Source organism: Erithacus rubecula (genome assembly GCF_903797595.1).
Source record: "Erithacus rubecula genome assembly, chromosome: 1".
NCBI classification, from domain to species: Eukaryota; Metazoa; Chordata; class Aves; order Passeriformes; family Muscicapidae; genus Erithacus; species Erithacus rubecula.
The window spans coordinates 80546579-80573029 of NC_136658.1; the positions used below are offsets into that span (position 1 = coordinate 80546579).

The following is a 26451-nucleotide window of genomic DNA, read 5'->3' on the forward strand; positions in this document are numbered from 1 at the left end:
TTGGGGACTGACTCAGCCACTCCTGAGTTAGCCACCCCAGGCTCTCTTTGTAGTTAAATAAGAGATTGAATGTTCCTCATGAGTAATTATTCTCATCTTCATGTAGTGGTCCAAAATGAAGCAATGAATTCCATCTTACAAGCACTTTTATGGAAGCAATCATCAGATGCAGATGTCCAAAGTATAGGAGCATGAACTGTGGTGAATGAATATCAGTTTAAATGTTTAGCCACTGCATCCCATTCCATCATGTTGTCTACATAAACCACATAAAAATAAAGTAGCATGAGGTGACATTCACATAGTCCCCAAAACCTCTTCAGAAAACCAGGAAACACAGCTCTAGGTTCAGCTGGGAGCAGCAGACCTGCTCTGGTGCCAGGTGTAAATACAGCCAGCCACAGTGCAATGCTTCACACAGCAAACACAAACCCAAATCCCTTGATGGGCTAATTCACAGCAATAATGTGATTTCAAGAATAGAATTATATCAAAATGAAGCAGTTTAGCTAAAGCGAAATAAAAAATATCACCTCTGGCTGTAAATCTCATCAGGGAGATTTTTTTGCTTTAAAGGGGCACGCAGCAAGACACATTAAAAAATTAAAAAGTTCAGGATAGGAAAAGCATGATTAAATTGCAGAATAAAAGGGAATATTAGAAGTAAAAAGAGAGTTTTCCAAAAAGTTGTCCATATCTGAATGATTAAAATCTAGAGGAAGTAATATTCTGGCAATTTAAGGGAAAATAAAACCAAGGTGAGGTAGAACAAAAATATTATGAAGAGCAGCTTAATTTAAAAAAATCATATGTAATCATGTCTGAAGTTTTGTTCCAGTTTATTATGATTCCACCTTTCCTAAAGGCTGTGATCTGCTGCAGTCTAACAATGGAATTATGACAGAGTCCCTAAATAATGTTTGGAGAAAGATAACTCTGATGGGATTTTAGGGCCTTGATGCAGAATGATGTTCTGTGGTACTTGCAATCAAAAGAGAACATTTGTTTTTTAATTAATTTTTTTTTCCTTTGGTTCTTTATAATGGTTTTATAAGTGCACAGAATGGAATGGAAAAAGTATCCTTATCTGTAGAGGAAAAGAAGAAAGGAGCCACTCTTCTTGAAAATAAGGTTTAATTTTAGACATCCTTACTAATAGCTCCTGAATGTGTCATCTAGGTAATTACAGGATTTATTTTAAAAGTATTGCTTAAAAGGAAGCTGCCATAATTATATGCACCTGAAGCTTTTCAAGACATAAGTGGCTACACTCCTGGTGAAAAGCCAACTATCAAAAGCTGTCCTAAACCTTGGGGTTACTGACCTCAGGTCAGCAGACCTTTTAGAAGTGTCTCTAGTTAAAGGTATAGATACAATTCCTATTGAGACTTCTATAATATCACAAAAAAACTGTGATGCCAAATAATACTTAAAAGTTTCAGAAATAGAAGAGAACTGTTTTAATTTCCGTTTATGTTTGCTAAGAGCTGTGTGTATAAGTTCCATGACTGGGCTTGTCTCCTGATTTGTTACATGTGAGTTTATCTTTTTTATTCTTTCCTGTGTAATTCCTTTAAGATGATTGGGAGCTTAATTTCTTAATTAATAGCATATGGATGTTACTGGTGATGTTTGCTTGGCTTGCCTTGCTAAGCAAGGTGACATTTATATTGCTTTGAATTGCATTGGCTACTCACCTAGTACTAGGTCTAGGGGTTTTGTTTTGTTTTGTTTTGTTTTTTTTTTTTTTTTTGGTTACTGTGGGAGATTACTCTCTTCTAGATCCAGAAGGACCTCATAATCTCCTAAATCTTTCCCCATTGCACATGCACTTAACATGGATGATCTTCCTGGGGGTCATGGGAAGCAGGACAGAGCACAGCACTGCCCTGAGTCTTCTAACTAGTCTGAGTTTTTTTCTTTTCCTGTTCAAACCTCAGAGTTTTGAGGGCTGCAAAACATCTTATTGGGTAAAATTGTTTTGGTGGGTATATGATTTGGTACATTTTACTCTCTCTTTATAGTATGCTTAATGAAATATTAGATGTTAAAACCATAAGATATTCAAGCAAGTGATTGTTTCATGGTTTCAATAGAATGTGTGTGTAAAACTAAGGAGTTATTTTGGTTTGATTTTTTGTTTTGTTGATGATCCCTTAGCTATCTCTCACAGAGAAGAGCAAAACAATTACAATATTGCTCTATTGTAATAACAAACAAACTATGAAGGGTTTAAAACTTGGGCTTTCCTCACTCCCTCTCCTCCCCACCCACCAATACACAGGGATGCTTTTTTTCAACCATGTCAGAAGTGGACTGTTACAACACTGGGTTTAAAAATCCCCAAATGGATTTGGACTAATAGAACCAGACTTCCAATGGATTTGTGGATCATGGTTGGCTGATTTTTCAATCATGTTAGACTAGGAGTGTAGTTTGACTGCACTTCATGGGAGATATCTCCAGAAAAAAGAAGTAGATGAGGGAGCTGAGGGTAGTAAGAGTCTGTGAGTACTTCAGTTGAGAGGAAGCTGAAAATATCTTTTAGATATTTGTAACACTGTAGGCAAAACTTTGACCAAAAAGCAAATTGTCAGGCAAAATCCTCTGCAGCTTCTACATTGTTTTCACCAGTACAGGTTCTGTGATGTTTAAATTGCTGAGCTAATGGTGTAGCCTTTCATCTAGTACAAGTACTTAAAGAGCTTTACTTTCTGTCTCTCTGTATATTTCTGTATGCTATTTGAAGCTTTGATAGATCAGGTGAAAGCACTGGCAATCAGAAAAGTCACAAGGGGAAGATACATCTGTTCTCAACTTGTAACTCTTTTTTTTTTTTTTTTTTATTAGGAAACTAGTCAAAACACTACTACTTGGTGAGGAAGTAGACATCTGTTTTGTTCTTTGCAAAAATCCTGAGGCATTTTAGCTGAAGAGTCTACTTTTTCAGTATAAATTGACTAATTTTTTTTCCCTGGAACTTGTACAGTCTATATTCATTTTTACTGGAACATGGAAAATTTAGTCATTTGCACCTTAACAACATTATTAACAGCTATGAATCTGACTGACTTTCGTGATTCTGCTCTGTTGAAGTTAGAGATAGGAGGCCCATTTGGGGCACAAGTAGTTAATGAGCAAACAGAGGAATACATCATAGTACAGATCAGCCAGAATGAAGACACAGGATCAAGGAGGAGGCGCCAGCAGCAGGTAACAGTCTTTAAATTCTCTTTCACTTTTTCTGAGATGTGTTTATCACTTATTTCCATCATCACTGTGTGGATTAAGTGGCCATGCTTTTTCTTGCTGCAAAGTGTTTCTATTTCAGCATTAGAAAACTTACTGTAATTAAATTTGCATTTTCTTTTGCCTTTATAAGGCTTCTCTGGGCTTCCTGCATTAAAATTTTGTTCTCTATATTCCATGCAAAGTGTGTTTTGGCACCCTCCCTCTGGAGGACATCCTGGAGGTGTCTTCACTGTTTGAGTGAAGATATGAGGGTGTGTTACTTTAATCAAAGTATTTGTAACAAAGCCAATCAGGGGGAATTAATTTAGGCTGATTTTATGCCTGATACACAAAAAAATCTCAAAAATGGACAGAAGTGAGAAAAAGAGGAATAAAACCCTGTATCAGAGACATACCACTGTAACTGACTCTGGCTAATATTGCTAAATATGACTCTCTTGCAGGTGGTATACAACTGGTCTCTACCCTTAAGTTCAAGAAGAAATCAGCAGATCATCACTACTAGAACCTTTCAGATACCAAACAGGTTGGCTGAGAGACTGAAAAATCATGCATTGAAAGAGTAGTTGCCATAGGCTTGACTAAGATAACATTTTAAAAATAATTATCACTGCATGTTTCAGAAGGGCAGGGAAAGATGAGTCCTTGTTCTTTAAAAGTATTTACAAGACAGGTTTGTACTTGACTTAATTTCTAAACATTACCTTTTAGAGGGATAGAATTTGTTTGAAAACGTTTGAGGAGTTGCTTGCTTTTGTAAAGATATAGCAAGTATATTGATAAGTACTCAATATAAAATTAATGCACAAATAAAAGGTATTTCATTCCAGGAATAAACAAAACTTCTTTTTCTTTCACCAGAGGCACCATATTCATAAATATTCAAGCTTTCCTGCAGGAATCTGGAAGTGTTCCTCTCTCCATGAAGCATCAGTACCTTCATGCAAATATAGAGGCACAAGTAACTGTTGCATCCATCATCTTAGTAGGTGTCTACGTGCTGATCATATTGGAAGTAAGTCAGTTTTGCACTTTGATTTTATTTTTTTTCCTAAGTTGTAAGTGGAGCACAAGAAAAGTTTTCAGTCTTGGGCTTTGATATAATTTTAAAGTGTGTATATAACTTCGTCATGCACCATCAATGTTGCAAATCACTTGAATAAGATACAATGCAGAATAATTTCTCCACGTGTAAGTGATTTTGTCAAGTCCTTTTAATGCTACTGTGATCTTGTATATTTTTCTATTAGGCTCTATAAGTTTTTTTAACGTTTCAACAGAACTTTAGTTTTGTTGTGAGATTAAAAATAGGTCAGAATTGTGAAAGGTGTGGAAAATTTGTTTTTAAGTTAAGTATTTTTTAAGATAAGGAAAAAGAAAAATTTCATTATTTGCCTTCTGCAAGATACCTCAAATCATGAACTTAGAGTACTTTTAACAGGCTAAAATGAACATATATTCTAATAAGTGACTTCTAGGCATTCTTTGACTGTGTTATTTGGAGAGGAAATGGAGCCAGAATCAATATGAAGTCAAGGGACAGAGAACTTTTAGCATATATTGAAACAGCATTCCAAACTTTGAGGTACTAAATCCAATAAAGATGCATTGCATCACTAAGAATGGAAAACATATCATAAACAGTACAGAACTGAATCCTTTGAACTGAAAGCACTTACTGTTACCTTAAAATAAATTGCAGATTGGGATGAATATTTTTTTAAAATTTATTTTTAATTCATATGAGCATCCACACTGTCAGTTCTCTAAATAGAATTGCATGTAATTTACATTAGTGTGAAACAAAGAAATGAATGAAATCAAGTCTACAAGGTGCTCCACAGCATGTATGTTCAGCATGCTCATTTTTCTTCCACATCTATTTTATATTTTGAGCTTTTCACTCTATTGAAATGGCAAAGCTGCAGAACTTCACTTAGTCAAATGCCAATAATGGATGCACACAACACAGCAGATGCTCTAGACATTTAGATTATGTTGTTCAGCAATGATTATTTCTTTCTAAACCTATAAATGCCTATGTGTACATTATAAATGAACTAAGAGATACATTAAATGCAGAGGGGGATTGGACTAGATTTTTCTATAAATATGTATAGGCATGCAGCACAGCACCAAAATGGTTTTAATAATTTTAAGTGCAACTTTTTTTAAAAAAAACTGAAACAAACAAAAGTCCCCACCCTTAAATCCCCAACTATGCAACCTTTTAGCAGTTGCAAAACATCAGGTTTGAAATGTATGTAAAGGGCAGTTTTGTGTTTGCATCCTGAAAATCTGCTTTGGAAAAATTAATGTGGAAAAGGAAATAAAGGCTTGAAACTGAAAGGCAGAGCCAGGGAAAGCATTAATTTTCCTCTTATTTTTAAGAAAAAGCCTTAAAACAGCTCATTACATTATTGTTTCTGTGAAAATATCAAGGAAAGATTTGTATTGTTGACAGAAAAATTACTTCTGAAAATGCAAAGATAGAAATAAATACTCATAAGTGAAGTTTAAAAAAAAAACTTAGAGTGTGGAAAACCACATATTGCATCATGATATTAGCCATATTCTCCATAGCATCTATAGGAATGGTAAATGCTACAAGAGTAAATTCTAAACTCTTTGCTTTTAAGTTCTATGATCCCCTCATGGATTTCTTGCAAGCAATGGATGTTAATATTGTCAGAATATGTAACAGTGGCTTTTATCATATTCAGTATTTATAACTTCAGTGCCTGAAGTCCTGCTTTCTCAACACATTGCACTCTATGTCCCTTTAGCTGCTAATCACTGTTGGAGAAGTCAGTGTTACTGCAGGAACTCTCTCTCATAGATTTTCATTTTTGGTGTTGCTGCTGCCCATCTTTTATCAGTCTTTTTTACTTTCCTGTATTTTTTAAATTATTATTTGCAATACAGCTTCAAACTCAGACACTGTGGACACCCAAACCAGTTTTAGAGCTATATTTTCAAAAATTTTCTTTAAAAATGAAGTAAAAGGAAATATTTTATCTGTTACAAATCACAAGAGACCCCTTTTCTTCTTGCACAACTTTTTTTTTTTCCCCAGCATGAATCACAGATCTTGCCCACAGCCTCCTCATCCCCACTGTCCTCATCTTTTAATCCTTTCATGTCCTTGTCCTCTTGTTCTTTGCTACCTTAGTCACCAGGGACTGTGCAAAACAGGCTGCAAGAGCTTCTGCTCCCTGCAGATACAGGATGATGGAAGAAGATTGTCAAGCAAGAGGTGCCAGTTAGAAACTGAAGTGCATTTACTGTAAACAATTGTATTCTCCAAACTTTTACCACTGTAAAAACACAAGGTAAAATCTATTTTGAGGCAGCTGTTTGCCTCTGTGTTAGCATCAAATGTCCAAATTAAGCATCCCTCATTGTCAGTGGGTCTCAGGATATACTATTCTTCAGAAAGCAAGCTCTTGAACTTCATTTCTTCAGGCATTTATTTTATTTTATATTTATTTTATATTTATTTTGAAACTGATTTCATGTTATATATTCATAAAATACAAACATGTTTCTGATAAAAGAAGATGCCCCTTTTCCTGTTTAATTCCCAATGATTTCTGGTTTCAGGCTTACCACAAATATGAATATTTTCTTACTTCACAATTCTACTACTCTACCTCTTGAAATTTTTTGTATATTTATTTTAACTCTCTTTATTCGGTCATACCTCAGTTTTTTTGTTTGAAGTTTGTGGGCTATTTTCTTTCTTTTTTTTTTTTAATTTTTTTATCTTTATGCAATCATCTGTTCTTTCATTAGATATTAATTCTCTTGAAAATAATATTCTTCAAAATCAATCTGTTCCCTCTTGGCATTTCAGTCTCCTTTTCTCTCCCCTTGTCCCAAAAAATAAAAACATTCAGCTTCCTGTGTTGCTTTTGCTTTGATCTAATCTATAGCATTTTATAGACTTGTTGAAAATCCCAAAGTATTTAATTTTGTTCTTGAAAGCATAAACTGCACAGGAAATTCAAAAAAGTGCATGTTAAAATAAGAAAGAAAGAAAAAGGAAGTGTTCCAGGTTTACTTTTAGATACTTTGATTTTTCACCTGGTCCCTGTTTTTGTCTACACAAAACGGGATAATACACTGGTTATGCTAAATAGAAATTTATCTGCCCATCTATATTTTAAAATATCTATTAAAACATTAAAGTGTTTCTGGCATTCAAAAAAGTTTTTTGAATTAATGAAGCTGTTATTTGTAATTATTAACTACATATTTGCAGCCATGTTGAAGCTGCATTAATTAGAAATATTTAAGGAGGAATACTAGACATCAATTATTAAAGGATAGAGCTCATGAATTGAAATGAATTAATGTGTGCCCTTGTCCTACACTTTGCCTTAATAATATATTTGTTTTGTGTTGTTGTTAAAATGCAGTGTTAGCTGTTTATGATACTTGAATGAGCAGAAGCAAATGTGAAAGTAATTGCATTTTAAAAGCTATTTTGTAAAACATTACATTTAATCAGGAGAAAAAGCAAAATAACATTTATTATACTAAACTAATTTTAAAAATTGGAAGAAAAGAGAAAGAGATACCAATAACACATTTAATAGCAGAAAAGCAAGTATCAGAAAATCTGGAGAGCCTCCATGGGACTTACCACAAGTGATATTATTTAGCTTCATACCCTGTCTTGTACTTAGCCCTAAGAAAGATCTTGACAGGATCTTTTAAATGGCATTTTAATGATCTGACATCTTGAATGACATTTACATGTCTGTATTTCTTCTTAAAACACAAATACTTGGAAGTGCAAAATCTGTCCTTAAAAGTTCTAGTTTCTTACTAACATAAAGTATGGGCTTATAATCACAATTTTCATTACTTAAATGGAAATAGATCGTGCCAGTTTCTCTCCATATTACTTTTCCATTATTAACTAATTTAAATTATGAATAAACATCCCCTAAGTTTAATTTCCTTAACTTATATCAGAGTGATTTTTAATAGCATTTAACCAGCAGAAATTAGCTCCAGAGAACAGGACTCTTATGTGGTTTTAGTCTGACCATTTTCCTGTTACTGTAGGTTGAACCAGTGTTTTGTGGCAGGAAGCATTTTTACAACTGGAATAAGGTTTTATTACTGCTGTTTACACTTGCACAGTCTAGATTTTGTATCAAAAAATATGGTTTAGAGAGAGAATAAGAAAAGAGAAGTAATCGTCATTTGGCTATTATGAAACATAACATTAAGTGATAGAAACAGGCTAATCTTAAGGGAGATATTTTTCTGATAAGAAAAGTAACAGAAAATGTGACTGATCACTGTAGTGATCAGCTTAGTCAGCATGGCTTCTCTCTTTCCATCCATTCTTATATTGATCAGTCTTTAGATACAGACTGAGAAGAGTGTGGATTAGAATGTTCCCACCTCCACTTATGTCCTCCCAAAAGATTGGCAGCAAAGGAACAGAAGAAAACCCATAGCAGTTATTGGAAAAGACTGTGCAATAAAGGAAATAATAGCTGATGCACTCCCTGGCCTTTGTTGGAGAGAGTATATTCCTGCTTCTATTGATTCCATTTGTTTTAGGATTAAAAAAAAAGCTGTGAAGGTGAATTAAAACAGTGCTGTAGGGGTTGCCAGGAAATTAGGGACAGATTATCTGATAAAAACCTATACCCTCCTTAATAAGAGTTTAAGCCATACCTCCCTGGGCAAGAATAAATTTTCCTCTTACCCACTCCACTGTCTGGGGGTGGTAGGGAGTAAAAGAACCCAGAACTTTAAATACTGGGACTCTGAGGGTTGTGCAGAACCTAAATCAGGGTAATGAAACTTAAACATGAAATCCAGTAATAAAACTTACCTTAAATAGAAATCTAGCTTTGTCAGGAGCAGTTCAAACCTCATCTGCCCTGGGCAGCAAGTGGTTTTGGATCTTGTTTGGAGTCCCCATAATTTAAAAGTCTATTTCCCCCCCATACCTCCCCTGAGAATGTGAACTATAATGACGGCTCTCTTGCCATCCCCACAAAAACTGGTTTTAGGACGTAAACTGAGGGTGTGCAGTAAAGCCTGCTGAGGTAGATGCTGGATGACTGGATTGAACAAGGAGATCCAAACACGGGAGAGATCCGTCTGTCCTGTCTCCCAGAGTGAAATATTCAACAAGTGGTACCCTAGACATTCTTCCAGAGAGAGCAGTCTATTATTGAGCTTCCAGTTAAGCAGTACAGACAATTAACCTTTACTGTCATTCCCTTATGCCTTTCCCTAATTTAGGAGGAGGCTGTGACCTCTGTGTATTTTGATCTTCAGTGCATTTTGAGAAGCTAAAAATTACTTTCAACCTGCTGTGCAGGAGCATTGTGAGTTGTTCCTTATGAGGAGGATTTTATCAATACCCCCAAGGCACCAGGATTTCTACTGCTTGTGTACAGTAGAGCCACTGCCAGCAATGAGGAGGCTCTAAAAGCACAGAGCCAGCACCAGTGAGATAAATGAGTAATTTTTACCTGCTCTAGCTATAGCAAAGGAAAGGAAGCTTAAAGGAAGTAAAATTCTGTAATATAAGGAAGGGATGAGTTTTAATTGAAACAAGAATGCAATATAATAGCAAGTAAAATTCTCAGCTGGGTAACAGCTTGATATGCTTTAATAACAATTTTGTATTATTAATCCAATATGAATATTGATTTTACTCTGACTATTGCCTGCCTAATTGTTAGATCTATCTTTGGTAGAAGTCTGACTGTGCTCTGAATACGTGTGTTTTAAAGAAAACACTTATTTTGGACACTATGGTACTTCAGCAAAATGTAAGCTATCTTTAATTAAAAATGAAATAGGAAAGAAATTGCCACTGGATGGTGCTGCTCACTATTCTAAGGACTAGGTAGGATTATCTGCTTTAAAAGGTGTTGTCAGGCTCCTCTTTTCACAGAATGCTATTTTTTTGAAATAATGCAAGTCATATTTTCAACACTAAATACAAAAACTAATTTTCAAATGGCCATTTTCTATTTTCTGTGCTGTTTAAACCTAACTTTGAACTGTATTTTTACCATATGTGAAAGACTGGCAAAATACAAATGTTTTGCTCTGCCTTGCATACTATGTATTTTGTGGATTGGTGTGTTTCCTTTCTGTTTGAGAGAGGGAATAGAACATTAAATTAGCTTAATTGAATGCTGCCGTTCAGCTTCTCCCCTGCCTACGGCAACCAGAGGGGTAGAGAGCCATGAAGTCTTAAAATTTTAACAAGTTTTTAGAACACACATACACTTCTAATGCACACAAACTGGGATGAGAACCACTCAGTTCTTTCTTGGGGCCTCAGATGATGTCTTCCTTCAGCAAGGGCAAAAGTGAACAAAAAAACCTGAAAGTGTAGGGGGTAGGCTTGAATGGAGATGTGATGACATGATTTAAAGAGGAAAACAATTCAGAGAAGAAAAATGGAGTGATAAAAACCAGGAGATATAAAGGATGAAAGACTCTCCAGAGGAACTGCTGGCTAGAGCAGAAAGGCCCCTGTAAAGGTAATGCAAGTACTGCAGCTTGCTCTACTGTTGTTCACAGTGCATGGCTGTACTTCTGTATGGTTGTGTTAACCTACTATTTTAAGAGGGCTGGCAAAGATCCAGACAGGGAAAGTAAAATTTCATTATTTGCTCCATGTAGTTTGTTTACTAGAAATCTCCAGTCTTATTAGTCTCAAGAATGCTGAGAACTGGGAAAATACAAATGGTGCCATATTTTTCAGTTTCAGAAAATGTTCTGAAACTGCAAATGTAGTTGAGGTCTCTCAGTTCTCACAAATGTCTTTAGGACACAAAGAATGAGGGTGTGCTTTGAGAATGATATCGAAGTACCTGCAGTGGGTGGAATCAGCAAAACCTGCTGAGGTAGGTGCTGGGGAGCTGGATTGATCCTTGCAAGACTGAAAGCTTCTTCCTAGGCCAGCCTGTTGGCAAACAATGGCTTTGATCATGTTGGTCCACAGAAGCAGTTTGGTTTATTTTCTTTTAGGCTCTTTCCTGGCTCATGACCAGATCTCTACTTAAGTCATATAGAACATGTTTTATCTAGCTAAAATTTTATAGGAACAAGTGCCTTGGCATGTAAAAATGATCACCATCCTCACTTTCTGCAGGGCTCATCTTTCTGTTAATGTGACAGGGCTCAAGGCCCTGGTTTACAGAACATGGGTTCATTCAATTCTCTATGTGCTTGTCCACTTCTACAGCAAGAAAATCACAAAATTCATACCAAGTACAGATTTGCTTTTATAGTTTGAATCTGAGGGGCTGTCAAGCTATCAGGTGTTACTGGATACTACCTTTTGGAATTTTCTGGAGATATATAAAACTGATTTTCTTAACATCAGAACCATTCCAACGTGTAGAGTCTGTAAAATACCTGCTTATGAATGTAGCAATATAGATATGGCAAACTTCTCTCTTTTGTATGATTCTGATAGAAATATTAGCTAGGCATGATATTATACCTTTTTATCCCTCTTTATCTTAATATTGTGAGGTGAGAGGTTATTTCAAAACAAGACTCAACTTAGCAGTCATTTCAACCCTCATCAAATAGGATTAAACCCTCTTCTGGGTCCTCTGTCCATCACCTGTACAAATGATACTTCCCTTCTTCCTTCCTAGTTCTGTGTTCTTTTCTCCAGCTTTACTTTTTCCTCAAGTTTCCAAGGCATGAAAATTAAATAGTTTGTTTCATCTCATGCATGAAGGGTATGTTTGTCTTTGCATCATTCAAGGGCCACTTTGAACCAGTTAATCCAATGTTCCATATCAGCATGAAGCTTTAGTCATTCAGTTTTCTCTACAAACAGCAAGCAGTGATAAAGCTGAGGAAGAAAACTCAGACTCTGAAAAGACTGTAAATTATGCCCATTGCTCATTCAAAGCCTTTGACAGAGCTATGGAGTCACAAGTATCTCTTCAGAATCTAGAATCAACCTATACGTTTTTGATATAGAAGAGGGGAATGAATTGATCTGGTAATTTGTTCACAGAAAATAATTTTATTTCTAAAGTCTCTCTCTGCGTTGTTTTATGCGTAGAAAGAATTGATGTCAGCTTAATGCAGTTACTTATTCACATGATTTCAAGGCTGCCTATCCTAGGCAAGAGTCATAAGATATCCTTACTCTGTATTTCTTAGCTTGTTCTAGTTAATGTGCTGTTGTAGTTTAATCCCACCCAGCAGCACAGCCCCAGGAAGTCACTCGTTCACTCCCCCACCACATCAGGGAACAAATCAAAGGATAAAAGTTAGAAAACTCATAGATTGAGATAAAGACAGTTTAATAAGGGAAGTGAAATCTGCACATGCAAGAAAAGAAATAGAAGGAATTACTTCACTTCCTCCCATGGGCAGACAGGTATTCAGCCATCATACAGAACAGTGACTTGGGAAGACAAACACCACCACTACAAATGTCCCCCCTTCCTCCTTCTTCCCCCCACTTTATACACTGATCATGATGTCATGGTCTAGAATGCAATATCTCTTTGGTCAGCTGTTCTGGCTCCCAATCTTCCATGCAACCATGATCACCATGGCAGTGGGAAAAGTAGAAAAGACCCTGGCTCTGTGAAAGCCCTGCTCAGCAATACCAAAAACATTCCCCCATTATCAACCCTATGCTCTCCACAAATCCAAAATATTGCCCTCTACCAGCTCCTGTGAAGAAAATTAACTCTACCTCAACAAAAACCAGCACACATATCACAGTGATAAAAGTGAACTAATACAGGCTTTTTCTTGGACACTGTATAGTACTACTTTTAATGACTTTCTATTGAAGATAATAATCTTATATAGTTTTTATATTGCTTAGCATTGTATTAGAAAGTGACAAACTGTTGCCTTCCATGACTTTCCCTAAGGGAAGTCATACCAGGACTTCCTCCACTGACATTAAATCAGAACAAGTAATTTGGCACACTATCTGAGCAGAAAGTCATAGTTGGATGCTTTCTTTCCTTAGGGTTGTGTAGATGTTCAAAAATTATGAAATTTGCTACAGAATCTGGTGTTTCCATTAGAAATAGTCATTTAAGGTTGGGCATTTGTTTTTGAAAAGAGCTTATTAAATATAAATGAATACATATGGAATATTATTTCTACAGTTACAGGCATAAATATTTATTGTGCAAAAAATGAGTAAGAATGTGTTAATGTTTCTAAATCCACAGATTTCTGCAGTCCATGCTCTTAACTGGTCTTGGCCACATATTTCATGCAAATACCAATACTATAATATTGATTCACCACTGATTTCCTGTAAAAATGAGTGAACTTTTGGTCCAGGATATTTTTTTTTTTTCCCCAAGCAAGACATACTTATGTACAGTGATGCAGTTTTGACATATTTTGACTTTTAAAAATGGGATTAATTTCTAATCTATTGCTTTATTGTATTCAAATCGTACAATTGACCAGAAATAAAGCAATTTTCCATGAATTAAGAATTAGGTGCTATTCAGCTTTGTAGTGGATCTTGTTTTCGATCATAAGCCCAAATTTTCAGTCATGTTGCTTGACAGTTAGGAAAAATTACCTAAATTTTAAAGCTAAATTATCATTGTTTTTCTGCAATGTCTGTTTTTGATTTTAGATTCTGGTACTACTGTTAGACTTCTGCATTAATTTTCCAAAATGTGAGGTTGTTTGATCCACTTATTTTGATCCTCTTAAGAGTGAATCCAATATGTGTACACATAAAAGACTGCATTTTCATCTGTATCCTGCTAAAACATCTGGAGTAGTCCAAAGCAAAGCAGACCACCAAAATTTTTGACAGTAAATTACAATATAACTCCATCAAGGAATGTGACTGAAGAGCACATTTTCAGAGGTGTTCAGGCTAATACTGTCTTGATTATCTTTGGGAACAGTTGTGGAAAAAACCTCTTCCACTGCTGAGGATGTATTCTTTTAATCCAATAAATCCTTATTAAAACATAGGAATAGATACAAAACAAAAAGTCAGAAAAAAGCTATCCTAGGGTAAATTTTGCTTCTCTCCCTCCTTATCCCCTGAGACTAAAGAAATAAACTAGAGACATAAAGTCTAAGAGGGATTTGGCTGTTGATTTTATAAGCTCCAGCTATTCTGGAGGTAGGTGAAAAGTACATAAAACCTGTATAGGGTTATAGGCTTGGTAATAACTGCATCTTTGTTGAAATGCAGTAATGTTGCCACTCTATCAAATGTAAATTAATTTCTCAGTAAAATAAAAAGTTTAATAAAACAGGCTTCATCGGAGACAAAATGGATAATAAATGAATAGGGGCTGCAGTTGAAGCTTACATTAAAATCATTGACACTCATCTTTCAGTTGCTGTTTATCACTTATAAAAAAAGGACTCGTGGAAATAAAATGTTTGGTATGATACATCATTTACCAAGTCTCTTCAGAAACGCGTTTTAGAAATATGCATGTCCTGGATTTCAGCTGGGAAAGGTATGCTCTAAAATAGCACCCAGGAAATCATTCAGTTGGCTTCTAAATATTTTCCTTTTGCCTCCTGGAACACCGTACAAGATTTAGTGTTTGAAATTCAGAATAATTTTTATAATGATGCTGTTGCGGTCTACCAAATGATTTGATTAACTCAGTGCAAAAATTCCAAAGCACTTTCAAATAGATAAATTTAAATCTGGGAAAGGTCTAGGCTTTCTAAATCCAATTTGCATTATAGCTCTGGAACTGTATATTGTTAATTAATATAAAATAAAAAGACTTGTGGAATAAATTATTTGGGTAGCTTTAATCTCTTAATTTAAAATGAACTCCTGAATTAAGAGTATGGAAACTATTAGAGTCAGCATTCAGCACATTATGTTTATCACACAGCAGGCAATCATGGGACAAACTTTCTACAGAGAATTATGAAATAAAATTGCTATAGTTGCCTTTCCTAGTATTTGTTTATTCTAAATTGACTCTATGAGGTTGCTATCAACACATCTACTTTGCTGACACTGTTGTTTCACTCTTGCAGCTTTGGGTATTTTCATTTTTTATATAAAATACTGTAAATATCCACTCCCATTTTTTTCAATTTCTTCATCTCTTTGCCTTGTAACATCCTGTATCACTGAGGTCTGAACTGAATCCTGCTTTTTAGAGAGTGAAATCTGGACTGCGTTGTTTTTAGTAGACTTTGTACTGGTATTACTTTGAAAAAGGTGGGACCCCTATCCTTTGCTGTTGCAGTAAATCAGCACTGCCAGGTATTCTTCAGACAAAAGTAAAGATGATGGTGAAGATCTCCTTTTTGCAAAGAGTTTATAAGGTTTGCAGTTGGAATGGGAAGTGGGAAGCTCTAGCATGCAAACTAATAAAAAAAGCTTTGTATCCTTCTCCTGATCAGTTCTGTCTTGCTCATCTCTGTGGTCATTGCACAAGGATATGCACTTTTCAAGTGAGAGAAGGATCAGATGAATAGAGATGATTTCTCATTTAACCTTTAAAAATGTCTTTAGATTCAGAGGTCCTCTAAATCTCTCAGCTTTCCTGAGAATTCTTTCTCTGTCCTAATTTAATTCTGAGTCCTTTCAATCCTCTACCTGAGCTGTTGTTTATGGATACATTTCAAGATTCATCCTGAAAAGATACTCATCCTCCTGCCAATATTCAAAAGGGTTAGGTCATCTGTACTATTTTTCAAAAGAATAATAATGAAATTTTGCTTGTTATAATGCCCTCTAAATATGTATTAGATGGAATTGTGTTCAAAGAATGTCAGAACTCATAACCTGCATCTCTTAACTTCTACATTTGTAAGTTTTTAAAAATACCTTTGCCAATATGCTATTTGTTTGGGGTTTATTTTCTGTGAAAAGAAAATTTATCTGTTCTTCCCTAAACCTTCCTAAATATCAAATTTTGAATATTTATATGTCAAAGAGTTTACATAAGTGTTCTTTCTAGGTTTTATTTCGCTTTATGGCTTTCATTTGATAGTTTGCTGGAATGGAGAGTTGTACATTTACTAGGTTTTGTAATAAAGCTTTGCACCTCTTTCATTCTTCAGGATATACTTTTGTATATCCTTCTTGAAAAACCACTGGATTGAAGGAATTGACAGATGACTTAATTTGTTTGGTTTCCTTCTGTATAAATTAGAGCCAACTTCACCCATAGGTGACAGCAAACTCTTGGAAACTGAAAATACAGTCAACTCAATACCAGCAATTAAGTGTCACAACAGTAACAGCAGAAATACTTATATGGAAATATGCAAAAAATCTGTAGCTAAACGAATCTCAGAAAACCTATGATATCTTTTTGAGAACTGAGGAGAAAACCTACACTTTGAGGACAGCTGAGGATTTCCCTGTAGCCTACACTTGAGCTTTGCTCTGGTAAGGCAGATCCCTTTCCCTAATGGACAGCTCTGCTTGGCATCTCTTATTGGAGAGTGCTGTAAGGTCTCATTGCTGCACCTTGTTGCCAGCCTAAAGAACTATGGCATGTCATCAAATGCTCCCCACCTTTGCAGAATCAGAAGGGTCATATGTGTGCTTCCATATGCACTGAAATAGGAAATAAAAGATGAACCAGTGGGTTATCACACACATTTCTGTAGGAGCTGGTGGGAGCTGTAATCCATGCTCTGAACAAGTAGGTCATTAGGGCATAAAAACCTCGGTCTGATATTCTGCTTTGTGGCCATGAATAGGTTATTCTTCAGTGCATTTTTAAGGAAAACAGGAGAAGGAGACATGATTTTTTTTGCTCTTGAGTTAGTAATTTATCTATTTATTTTTCTAGTAATTTGGTAAATTGTGCAGTTCTTTTCCATTTCTGTTAAAACTTTATGATCAAGCAGAAAAAAAAGCCAAATCTTTCCTTTTTTGCTTTACAAACAGGGAGGAGGGCCTTGAGATGCTCTCATCCTATTGTTCATTATCAGCAAAACATTTCTTACGAAATTTGCAGCAAATGAAATATTTCTAGCCTGTTTTATTTCTTTCTCAACAATAATTTCAACTTGTATTGGAATAATATTTAAACACATTAATAGTGAAAGCTGGTAATTAGATTCAGTCTTTTGTAGTGCGATTTTCATTAATTACATGCTTACTTTAGCCGAGTTATTTTACACAATCTGTGATCTTCCAGACACAGAGGATTAAATAACTACAGATGAGTTCCTGGAGAAATAAAGCACATTTTCAGGGCATCCTCACTGAACAAGTGCCTACTAAGAATGAGATGGTATGCATCTTCTTTCCATGGGATGTGAAGGGAAGACAACAGGACCAGGCTTTTTGATCCTTAAGATAGGGAAGATGAATTGTTTTCCTTCTTAGGTCACCTACTGGTAAATGTAAGAAACTGGTGTCCTTCTCTACCTGGATATTAGAGATGAGACTTCCTAGCAGGGTTTGCGCAGAAAAGGCTTTAGTTGGGTGTATTTTTATTTTATTTGGTTTTTGTGGGTTTTTTTGTGGGTTATTTTTTGTTTTTAATAGCAAAGTAATTAACCATCCTCTGGGCAGAAAAAAACCCACAAGGAAGCCAAGAAAATAATTGCCTATATGAGTTTTTACCCTTCCCCCTCCTTCCCCTTTTAGTAGATGCTTGGAGGAGTCTGTGGTCAATTCTTACCCTTTGTTGCAGATTGTTCACAGGACCCTTGCAGCCATGCTGGGCTCCTTGGCCGCTTTAGCTGCCTTAGCTATTGTTGGGGAGGTAAGTCACCAGTCTGTAAGTGTTCCCTTTGTTTCTGGGGTTTACCCACTTCAACTGAGCACATGGCAAAGCAGAGAAGAAAGAGAAATGGTAGAACAGAAACTGGGGTGGGAAAACAGGTCAGACTAATGTATAGACAACGAGAGTACAAAGAAGTCAGTTGGTGCTTTTTTGTTCTGATTTGCAGGAAGCTGACTACACCATTTTCAGCTTAATCCAGTGTTAGTTTAACACTGTTATTTTCACTAATGTTAGGCTACCAAGCAAACCTAAATGGAAATACATTGCTTTGTACTACTCTAAATAATTGCATCTCATGTTTGCATGTTCCAACCCTTTTGTTTCACCTGCTGCTTACTCTTAGTTGATGAATAGTGAAACTTCAGATTGATTTTCTCAGTTGCTCTCATAACCACATCATTACTATATTCCCTCTAATTCCCTCCAGTTTGCTCACAGGTGAAGTGGTATGCTTTTGTTCTCCTACCAAAAAGGAAACTGCAGTGTACTATGTAATTTGGTTATCTTTTATTTCTGTAATGCTATGTGAGGAACAAGTAGACTAACCAATAGCCTGGTAATGACCCACTTAGGATGCCAGCAGGACTTTGAATTAGTAATAATAATAATAGTAGTAATGGCAATAATAAAGAGTCCTTTCTATGTAGCTTGTAGGAACACTTACTAATTTCCTTCACATTTATTTAAATGGTTCATCAATTAAGTGGAGTTTATAAGTCATAGCTAATCACAATTTAGGTGGCATTCACTTGTAATTGTATTTTTTGATTGCAGAGGCCAAGTATGGTCAAAGTGGTGGAGTGGATTGACTATGAGACACTGGCATTATTGTTTGGAATGGTAACTAAAACATATATTTTGCTCTAAATGTGCCAAAATAATAATATTCAATATAGGGATGTTTCCTTTTAAAACATTTTGTTAATTGTACTTTACTCAGACAACTTACGACAAACATTTGTGTCTTAAGGAATTTACCAAAAAAGATGAGGATCAGACCTCCAAGGGAGTCTTTTGAAATGTTGATTTTTTTTTTTTTTTTAATCTGTGAAATTGTATTAACATGCTAAAAACATCATTGGGATTTATAAACGGAAACACCTGTTTAAGGCCCAAGTATTATCACTCTCATTTATCTTTTTAATTTTGTTTATTCGAAACCTTTCTCAAAGACATTCTGATGGAAGAGGGGTTTTCTGTCTTACTGTTATGTCTGAAGCTACAGAAAAAGCAAGCCAGGAATGGAGAAATAATATCCAATGAGATTATAATTATATATTATTTTAATCACTTTGCCCAGAGCTATTTGTGGTAAAAAGCGTTGTCCAAATGCTATTAGACTCTAACATAAAATATACAATGTAAAGATAAAAAATTGCAATTATCTGGTTTTCATTCTGAGCTTTTCTTATTTCCTGACACTGATTCTTGCTCCTTGCATTCCCCACAGAAAAATAAAGAAAAAAAAAAAAAAGAAAAAAATTTCTGTCGACAGCAATGACAGAAGGACAGGAGATCTCCCAGATGTGGGAAAATGCAAGCAATTCTTGAAGCCATTATCTTCTGTGCTCTGTAGAGCATTACAGCAGAGAGAAAACACACTTATTGGGGTTTTTTTGATTAATGATATAAGGGGGATATGTTGAGTACTTAATGTATGCTGCCCACTTAGTCACTACAAATAAAATTCAACCAGACTCGTATGACATTTACAGGCTGCTTATGTTCAGAAGTGTATTTCACCATATGATGCATTAACTAGAGATATCTGGCAGCTGTAGTGGATATTCTAATCTAAGGATGATTAGATTCTCAAAGCTTTGTCAGATAAGAAGTCCATTTATCAGGATCACAAACTGCTTTGCTTTAGTTTCGAGTAATAATTCAATTACTTTTTTGTATCAGTTTCAAGTGATTATATTTTTCTTCATCTTTTGGTAGATGGTTTTGGTGGCCATATTTTCAGAGACTGGGTTCTTCGACTACTGTGCAGTAAAGGTGGGTTTATTTTGTACTTATAATTATTTCTAGATTTATCAAGTTAGTATTTATTCAAATCTGTCACACCATGCACGATCTTTAAAGAACCTTTCCAAGGTCATTGTATACTTATCACATTAGAAATGACTGTGGTCATGTTGTAATACTGGAAAAATCCTTTATGGATGAAAGGAAGCCCTTAATGAAATAACTTGTTTCTACAGGAGAACGTTAAATGTCCCCAGTAGGCTAAACAAGAATTTGGACACTATTAAGCTGAATATTTCACTCAGGATTTCCCCAGGATTGCAGTTCTGCAGTAACTGAACTCTCTATTTATGCCTGGCAGTGGGACAGAAGAAATATGGGAAATATCATTAACTTTATGACCACACATGAAAAGTGGCCGCAGACCTTTGCACAGTAGCAGAACAAAAGGTTACATGAAAAGTGTAATTCATAGAATCACAACCATAGAATTGCAACCATAGAATTAGAAAATGGTTGGGGTTGGAAGGAACCTTAATATGTTCCAAACCCCCTGCCATGGGCAAGGACACCTTTCACTAGAACAGGTTTCTTAAAACCCCATCCAGCCTGGCTTTGAATACCTCCAGGGATGGGGCATCCACAGCTTCTCTGGGTAACCTGTTGCAGTCTCACCACACTCACAGTAAAGGATTTCTCCCTTATGTCTAATCTAAACCTACTCACTCAGTTTAAAGCCAATCCTCCTTGTCCCATCAGGATATATCTTGCCCAAAGACTCCCCCCCAGCTGTCTTACTGTCCCCTGTTAAGTGCTGAAAGGTGCTGTAAGGTGACCCCAGTGACCCCAGAGCCTTCTCTTCCCCAGGCTGAATAACCCAGATCTCTTCCAGCCTGTTCTCATAGGAGAGGTGCTCCAGTGTTTTGATCATGTTTGTGGTCCTGCTCTGGACTCACTCCAGCAGTGCTGCTCTGAGGATGGGGAATATGTCCCAGGTGTGGAGAGGATGGCAGGTTTAAACCATGTTACTCCACCTGGGCATGCAGGCAGAAGATGGGGGCTCATCCCTTCTCCTGCCACAGACCCCCTTTACGACTGGCAGCAGAGTGTGGTGTTTCTTCAGACTTGTTTCTTCATTTGCATGATGGGATTGTTTGGCCACTTCCATGAATTATTTTCTTGCCAAATTATTTAGTACTGGAGAGGGTGCTGTTGGAGTAATAGTAAAGGAATAGTAAATGCTCTGAGTTCAGTGTTGCTCGACTTTGATCAAGTTGCTTTATCTATAATTTTTTGAAATCTCAGCTGGAGTGATCTAGTCCATTAACTTTGTTTCTGTTTGTTTTTCCTAGGCCTATCGTTTCTCTCGAGGCAAGGTGTGGGCCATGATTACACTTCTGTGCCTTATTGCTGCAATTCTTTCTGCATTTTTGGACAATGTTACCACTATGCTGCTCTTTACTCCAGTAACCATAAGGTATTTTATTGTTATGGTTTTGGGCCTGGTTTTTTATAGCCAGCAATCAGTGGTACATATGTGTGCAAAAGACTTGTTTGGAGTTTTTTAATCATTTAAATGAAAATCAGAACTTCAAATATTCTTATTGTAGTAGAATAAAAGCTAGCACTTTCAGAGGGATGGGTTGCCTTTTGCCTTTGTATTAATCTGAAACCTGTGAGCACTGCCTTGGCAGCTAACCATTCTGGTTTGTCTTCACATCTCAGCTACAATAGCATATTGCACCAAATGCTGCCTAGCAGATGAAATTTTTTTTCCTGCAAAGAAGGAAGAATTTTTAAATTAAAGCTGCCTTATCCTTTGGTGTCTAATATTTATATACGATTTTAGATAGTAATTTATGTTTTAATGAAGTTGTTATCCCTTCTAATATTAGTGACAAATTTTTTCAAAGCCCATATTTCATCTAACAGTTTTTTCTTGAATATGAGAATGAATTCCTGTTGGTGATCATGCTATTGGGACAGCTACTGGTTAATTGCACAGTTTGAGATTAGATATTTGGAACTTTGAGCAGACAACAGTGAATTTAATTACTTCAGATTTCTGCAAATTAATAACACATGATTTACAACTACATTTAATCAATGTGTGATTATAAATTACTGTTTAACCTGAATTTAACCTGTGTCTGGTCAGGCAAATCTGTTTAATCCAGTTCAGTTTTGGAAAGATCTAGTGTGTTTTAAAAATGATCCTGAGAGAAGTAATGCTTGCAGTCATTATCACATTAAAGTACACAAAATTCTATTAAGATATGGCCCTCTTTAAAATGCAGTGTAAAGCAGTAAAAACCAATTTTGCAAGTGACATTTATTCTAGACTGAAAACAGCTGGTGAATGAAAGCTCCATTTGTCTTCTGTCCGATTATATTTTAAAGAGATGGCTTTGGTGTACTCTAATCAATAATTGCATTTCTAGCAGTAAGCAGCACTGGAACTATTAAACAACAAGTTTTCTTTAGCTATGTTACAGAATATTTTGGATAAATATAATTTGGGGATGGATTGAAATCCAGAAGTCAATGTAGCATAAAAAGCTTTTTACAGTTAGAGCTATGGTAAAATTTATTCTGTTTTCAAAGAATCCTAGAATAGCCCAGGTTGAAGGGACCTCGAAAGACTGTTCCAACTTTTCATGGGAAAGGAAGCCTAGATGAGATTATCTGGCACTCTCTTCCATCACATCTTGAAAGCCTCCAGTGATGGGGACTCTACCACATCCTTGGAGAGGCTGTTAACAGTGGATAATTTTTTACCTTTTTTTGCTTATGTTGAAGTGAAATCTCTCCCTTGTACTTGTTGCCTCTTGTCTTCTCCATGTGGATCCTTGTGAAGGGAGAGCCTCTGCCTTTGTAGCCACCTTTAAGTAATGGACTTCTGTGCTAAAGTCCTTTTATTTTATACTAAATCACCCTGTAACACTGAAGAAGGGGAAACTCAGTATGTGGGAAACATTGTATTTGAATCACTATCAAAACTAAAATAAAATTTTATCTCACCTACTAAAACCAAATAATTGCCTACTTCAAAAAGCTTCATGCTGGGGGTCATTTTCTTTTTTATCTTACTGCCATTGTCTACAGCTTCACTGTGTTGCACTGTGCAGTCTCCATTGCCATGGAGATAAAGCTTCTGGAAAATCCTACTGACTCTTTGAACACAGGGGTTTATATTTCCTGTAATAAGGCATAAAACATGATACTTATTTCACTTTGCATTTTGTAGTAAGCTGCTAAAAAAAAGTATTAACTGCCCCCCTTTTAGCTGTTGCTTATTTTCAAGATAGTTTGTTACTGGGAGCTGGAAAAGGCTAATATTTTTACACATGAGGAATTATGTAACTGGGATAAGTAAACTGAGGAACTGTGTTCCTGACATATAGTTAAGATGTTCTGACTTTGGGCTTAGCTTTTCTTACTTATATTACAGTTATCTTTTCAAGATACCACTGGGCCCATCAACAAGAAAGAATCACTTAAGAAAAGTTTAGATTATATTTTGAAATACTGGTAAATCAAGGAGCAATGGAGTTAAAATTGCAAGTACAATTGTTGTCTTGAACCACAATTGATACATTTGGACCAGCTGTACTACAAAGTACCCTTTAACTGAATGATTTCATGCTGCTGAGGAAATAGTATATTTTTGCACAGCTATTATTTTCCAGAGTTCTTATGTGCTGACATATATGCCATCTGAGTGTGTTTTTTTCTGAGTTTTAAATTGACACTCTTGGTGATAGTGTAAGTGAATCAGGTTAAGGTTTTTTTGCAATACACTCTTTTCTCTTTGAAATATAGGTTTTAATAACACAGACTTAGGCTAAACAGTGAAGTTCAACCCTTCTTTCAGGGAAATGTGTGGGAACACTGTGGTGAGAAAGCATTCTTCCTACACACTCTTCCCCACTTCTACTATGAGATATAGGGGAAAATAATTTAAGTGTGGCCTCTATCTTTACATCCTGGAACTACCTTTTGATAAGTTGTAAGGAGGAAAGCAGTTTTTTTTTGCTCAAAAGTGCTTCGGTGGGACTTTAACTTTCAGCCTTTATTACCACAGCCCAAGTTTAAAGCCAAACACGTGCTTCAGAACAGAGCTGATTATGCAGGTGTGCGTGTAAATGTCATTTGTGAGTTGGAGTAATCTGTGTGAAGATTACTCTATGTAAATGGGCTCTGAGTTCAAACGGATCATGAGGTTACTGAGTCAACCCCAGTTTGCCACAGCATTTTAAGGTGCTTCTTACTAAAGAAGCATTTTACTTCTTCTCATCAAAGCATCCTTCTAAAAAAGTATTAAATATATTTGAATGGCTAAAAACAATCTGAGATTTTTTTAACCATAAGGAACATGTATTTTCTGCTTGTTTCATTGCAAATAGAAACACTCATGATCAAGCTTTAGAAAAGGAGGAAAATAGGAACAGAATAAACTAGATAAACTTAGCCTGAAAGCTGAAATCTCTAATAGATGATTCATGGCTAATAGGCAGCCTGCACAATCCTCTACCACTGCTTCCCATAAGAAAGTTAATCACTGTTGCTGAGTGCAGAGCCTGTGGTTGACCAGAATAGTTTTCCACAGGTCAGTGCAGCTTAAGCACCATGGCTTCAGAAGCTGTATCACACTGAAAATCTGAAATACTATTTTCTGTGTAGTCTGATTCTTGTAGTAATTGACTACTTTTAATTAAATGCTTTAAAAATGCATAAATTTTGTAGGTGTTAATAATTGCATTTGAATGTAAAGAAAATATATAAACTTTCATTTATATTGTTATAATTACTCTAGCACAATAAATGCTTTAACACAGCATTTATTGACATACTATGTTTAAAACCCTACAATTTTTCTGTGAAATGTCTGCATTTTGTTATTTTTGTGCATTTTAAGATTTAAGGTAATTTATGCATGGGATAAGAAGTTAATTTCATTATCTTTACACTGCAGGCTCTGTGAAGTACTTAATCTTGATCCTAGGCACGTCCTGATTGCAGAAGTAATCTTCACAAATATTGGGGGGGCTGCCACTGCTGTTGGGGATCCTCCAAATGTGATTATTGTTTCAAAGCAGGAGCTGAGAAAGAGGGTATGTACTGCAGTCGTTTGGCTACTAAATTTAAGTAGTAGTGTTGACTTATGCAATGTTGATCCTTCTCTTCCCTCAGACAGCCATATAAACAGAACATAATCTACTTTTTTTGCCATGCTACTTCTTTTCTAGTAGGATGATCAGACAGAAGAGAGTGGTCTTTTTGGGGACAAAATGATGTTGAAGAATAGACTTTTTGATCTGGACTGAGAATACCAGTTTCCTTTTTTTGTTGTTGGTGAGGATTTCCTTATCCATGGCAAAGTGAGGAAAGAAGCAGAACAAGAGAGGGCTGCAGACAGGGCAACAAGTTGGAAGAAAACAAAAATGTGAAAATGAAGATGAAAATCCATCTATATTTTCAGTATAGGTTTTCTCTCAAAAGTTAAATATGAGACAATGAAAAGTTGCTTTGCCCCTATAGAGCCATGACATATGTGAGGCATTTTACCCTTCAAGCACAGCTAAAGGGGATGTGGGGTGTGAGAGGGGGGTGGATGCTTCTCCTGTGCAGCACAGGCTGCAGCTGGTTTCCACCTCCTCACAATGTTTTGCTATCTCTAGGCTGCAGAGACAGATTTTAGCTTCCAACACTTGGCTCTTCTATTGTTTGCTGAGTGCTGGTGCCAAAGGGAAAGCTGTGGTGGCTGGTGCTGGGTGGGACTGCAGGACAAGAACCAGCCAGCAGGAGCATCCCAGTCCCACCATTTCTTCTGGGGCAGCAGGGAGACAAGTCTGCTCAGCATGGGAGGGGCAGCCCTCCTGGGATGGGGCAGGTCTGCTTTTCTCCTCACCAGCAAGCAGCACCATAGAAGGGGCAGTAATGTAATGGGCACATCTGTAAGGACACCAGGCTTGAACTTTCTGTTTTGGCCAGGTGTCATAACCACCCCCCCCCAGTATAAATAATTCTAGAGAAATTTAGTGTTAAATTGAGCTAGTGCAAAAACAACTGTGAAAGCAGATGAGGGAATTCTAGTATAAAATACTAACTTTATGGGGTTTTTTATTTTTTTGGTTTTTTTTTTTTTTTTCATTTGGAGTCACTTATATTTCTATTGCTCTATAAAAGAAAGATCTCTTCTAATTAACTGAATGCACTCAATTAAGTACTTTCCAGGTTGGAAAAGGTCTTTGAAAGTTCATAGTGTTCAATAAACTGAATGTTTACCACCAAAATATTTGAAATTTATTGCAGTTGACCAGTTTGGATGGTGACTTGGAAGGCTTTAATGTTCATTGTTAGCTGAGAATTTGATAGCTAAGTTTTACATTTTAGATATGAAATCTGTGCACTTATTTCAGACTTCTGATCTAAAAGAGAATAATTAGCACCTGACATGCAGGTAATTTTCCTAAAC

General features: G+C 36.0%; 1 protein-coding gene across 1 annotated transcript in view; it reads left to right on the top strand.

The window, feature by feature from the left end:
* The window catches only part of OCA2 (OCA2 melanosomal transmembrane protein), a 180534-nt gene that overhangs the window by 57062 nt on the left and 97021 nt on the right, over positions 1-26451 (top strand). The window contains exons 8-15 of the mRNA XM_079311855.1: positions 3056-3213; positions 3696-3778; positions 4114-4267; positions 17913-17984; positions 18780-18845; positions 19947-20003; positions 21326-21450; positions 24949-25087. Of these exons, the coding sequence (XP_079167981.1) occupies positions 3056-3213; positions 3696-3778; positions 4114-4267; positions 17913-17984; positions 18780-18845; positions 19947-20003; positions 21326-21450; positions 24949-25087 (854 nt within the window). The remainder of the gene's footprint in view (positions 1-3055; positions 3214-3695; positions 3779-4113; positions 4268-17912; positions 17985-18779; positions 18846-19946; positions 20004-21325; positions 21451-24948; positions 25088-26451) is intronic.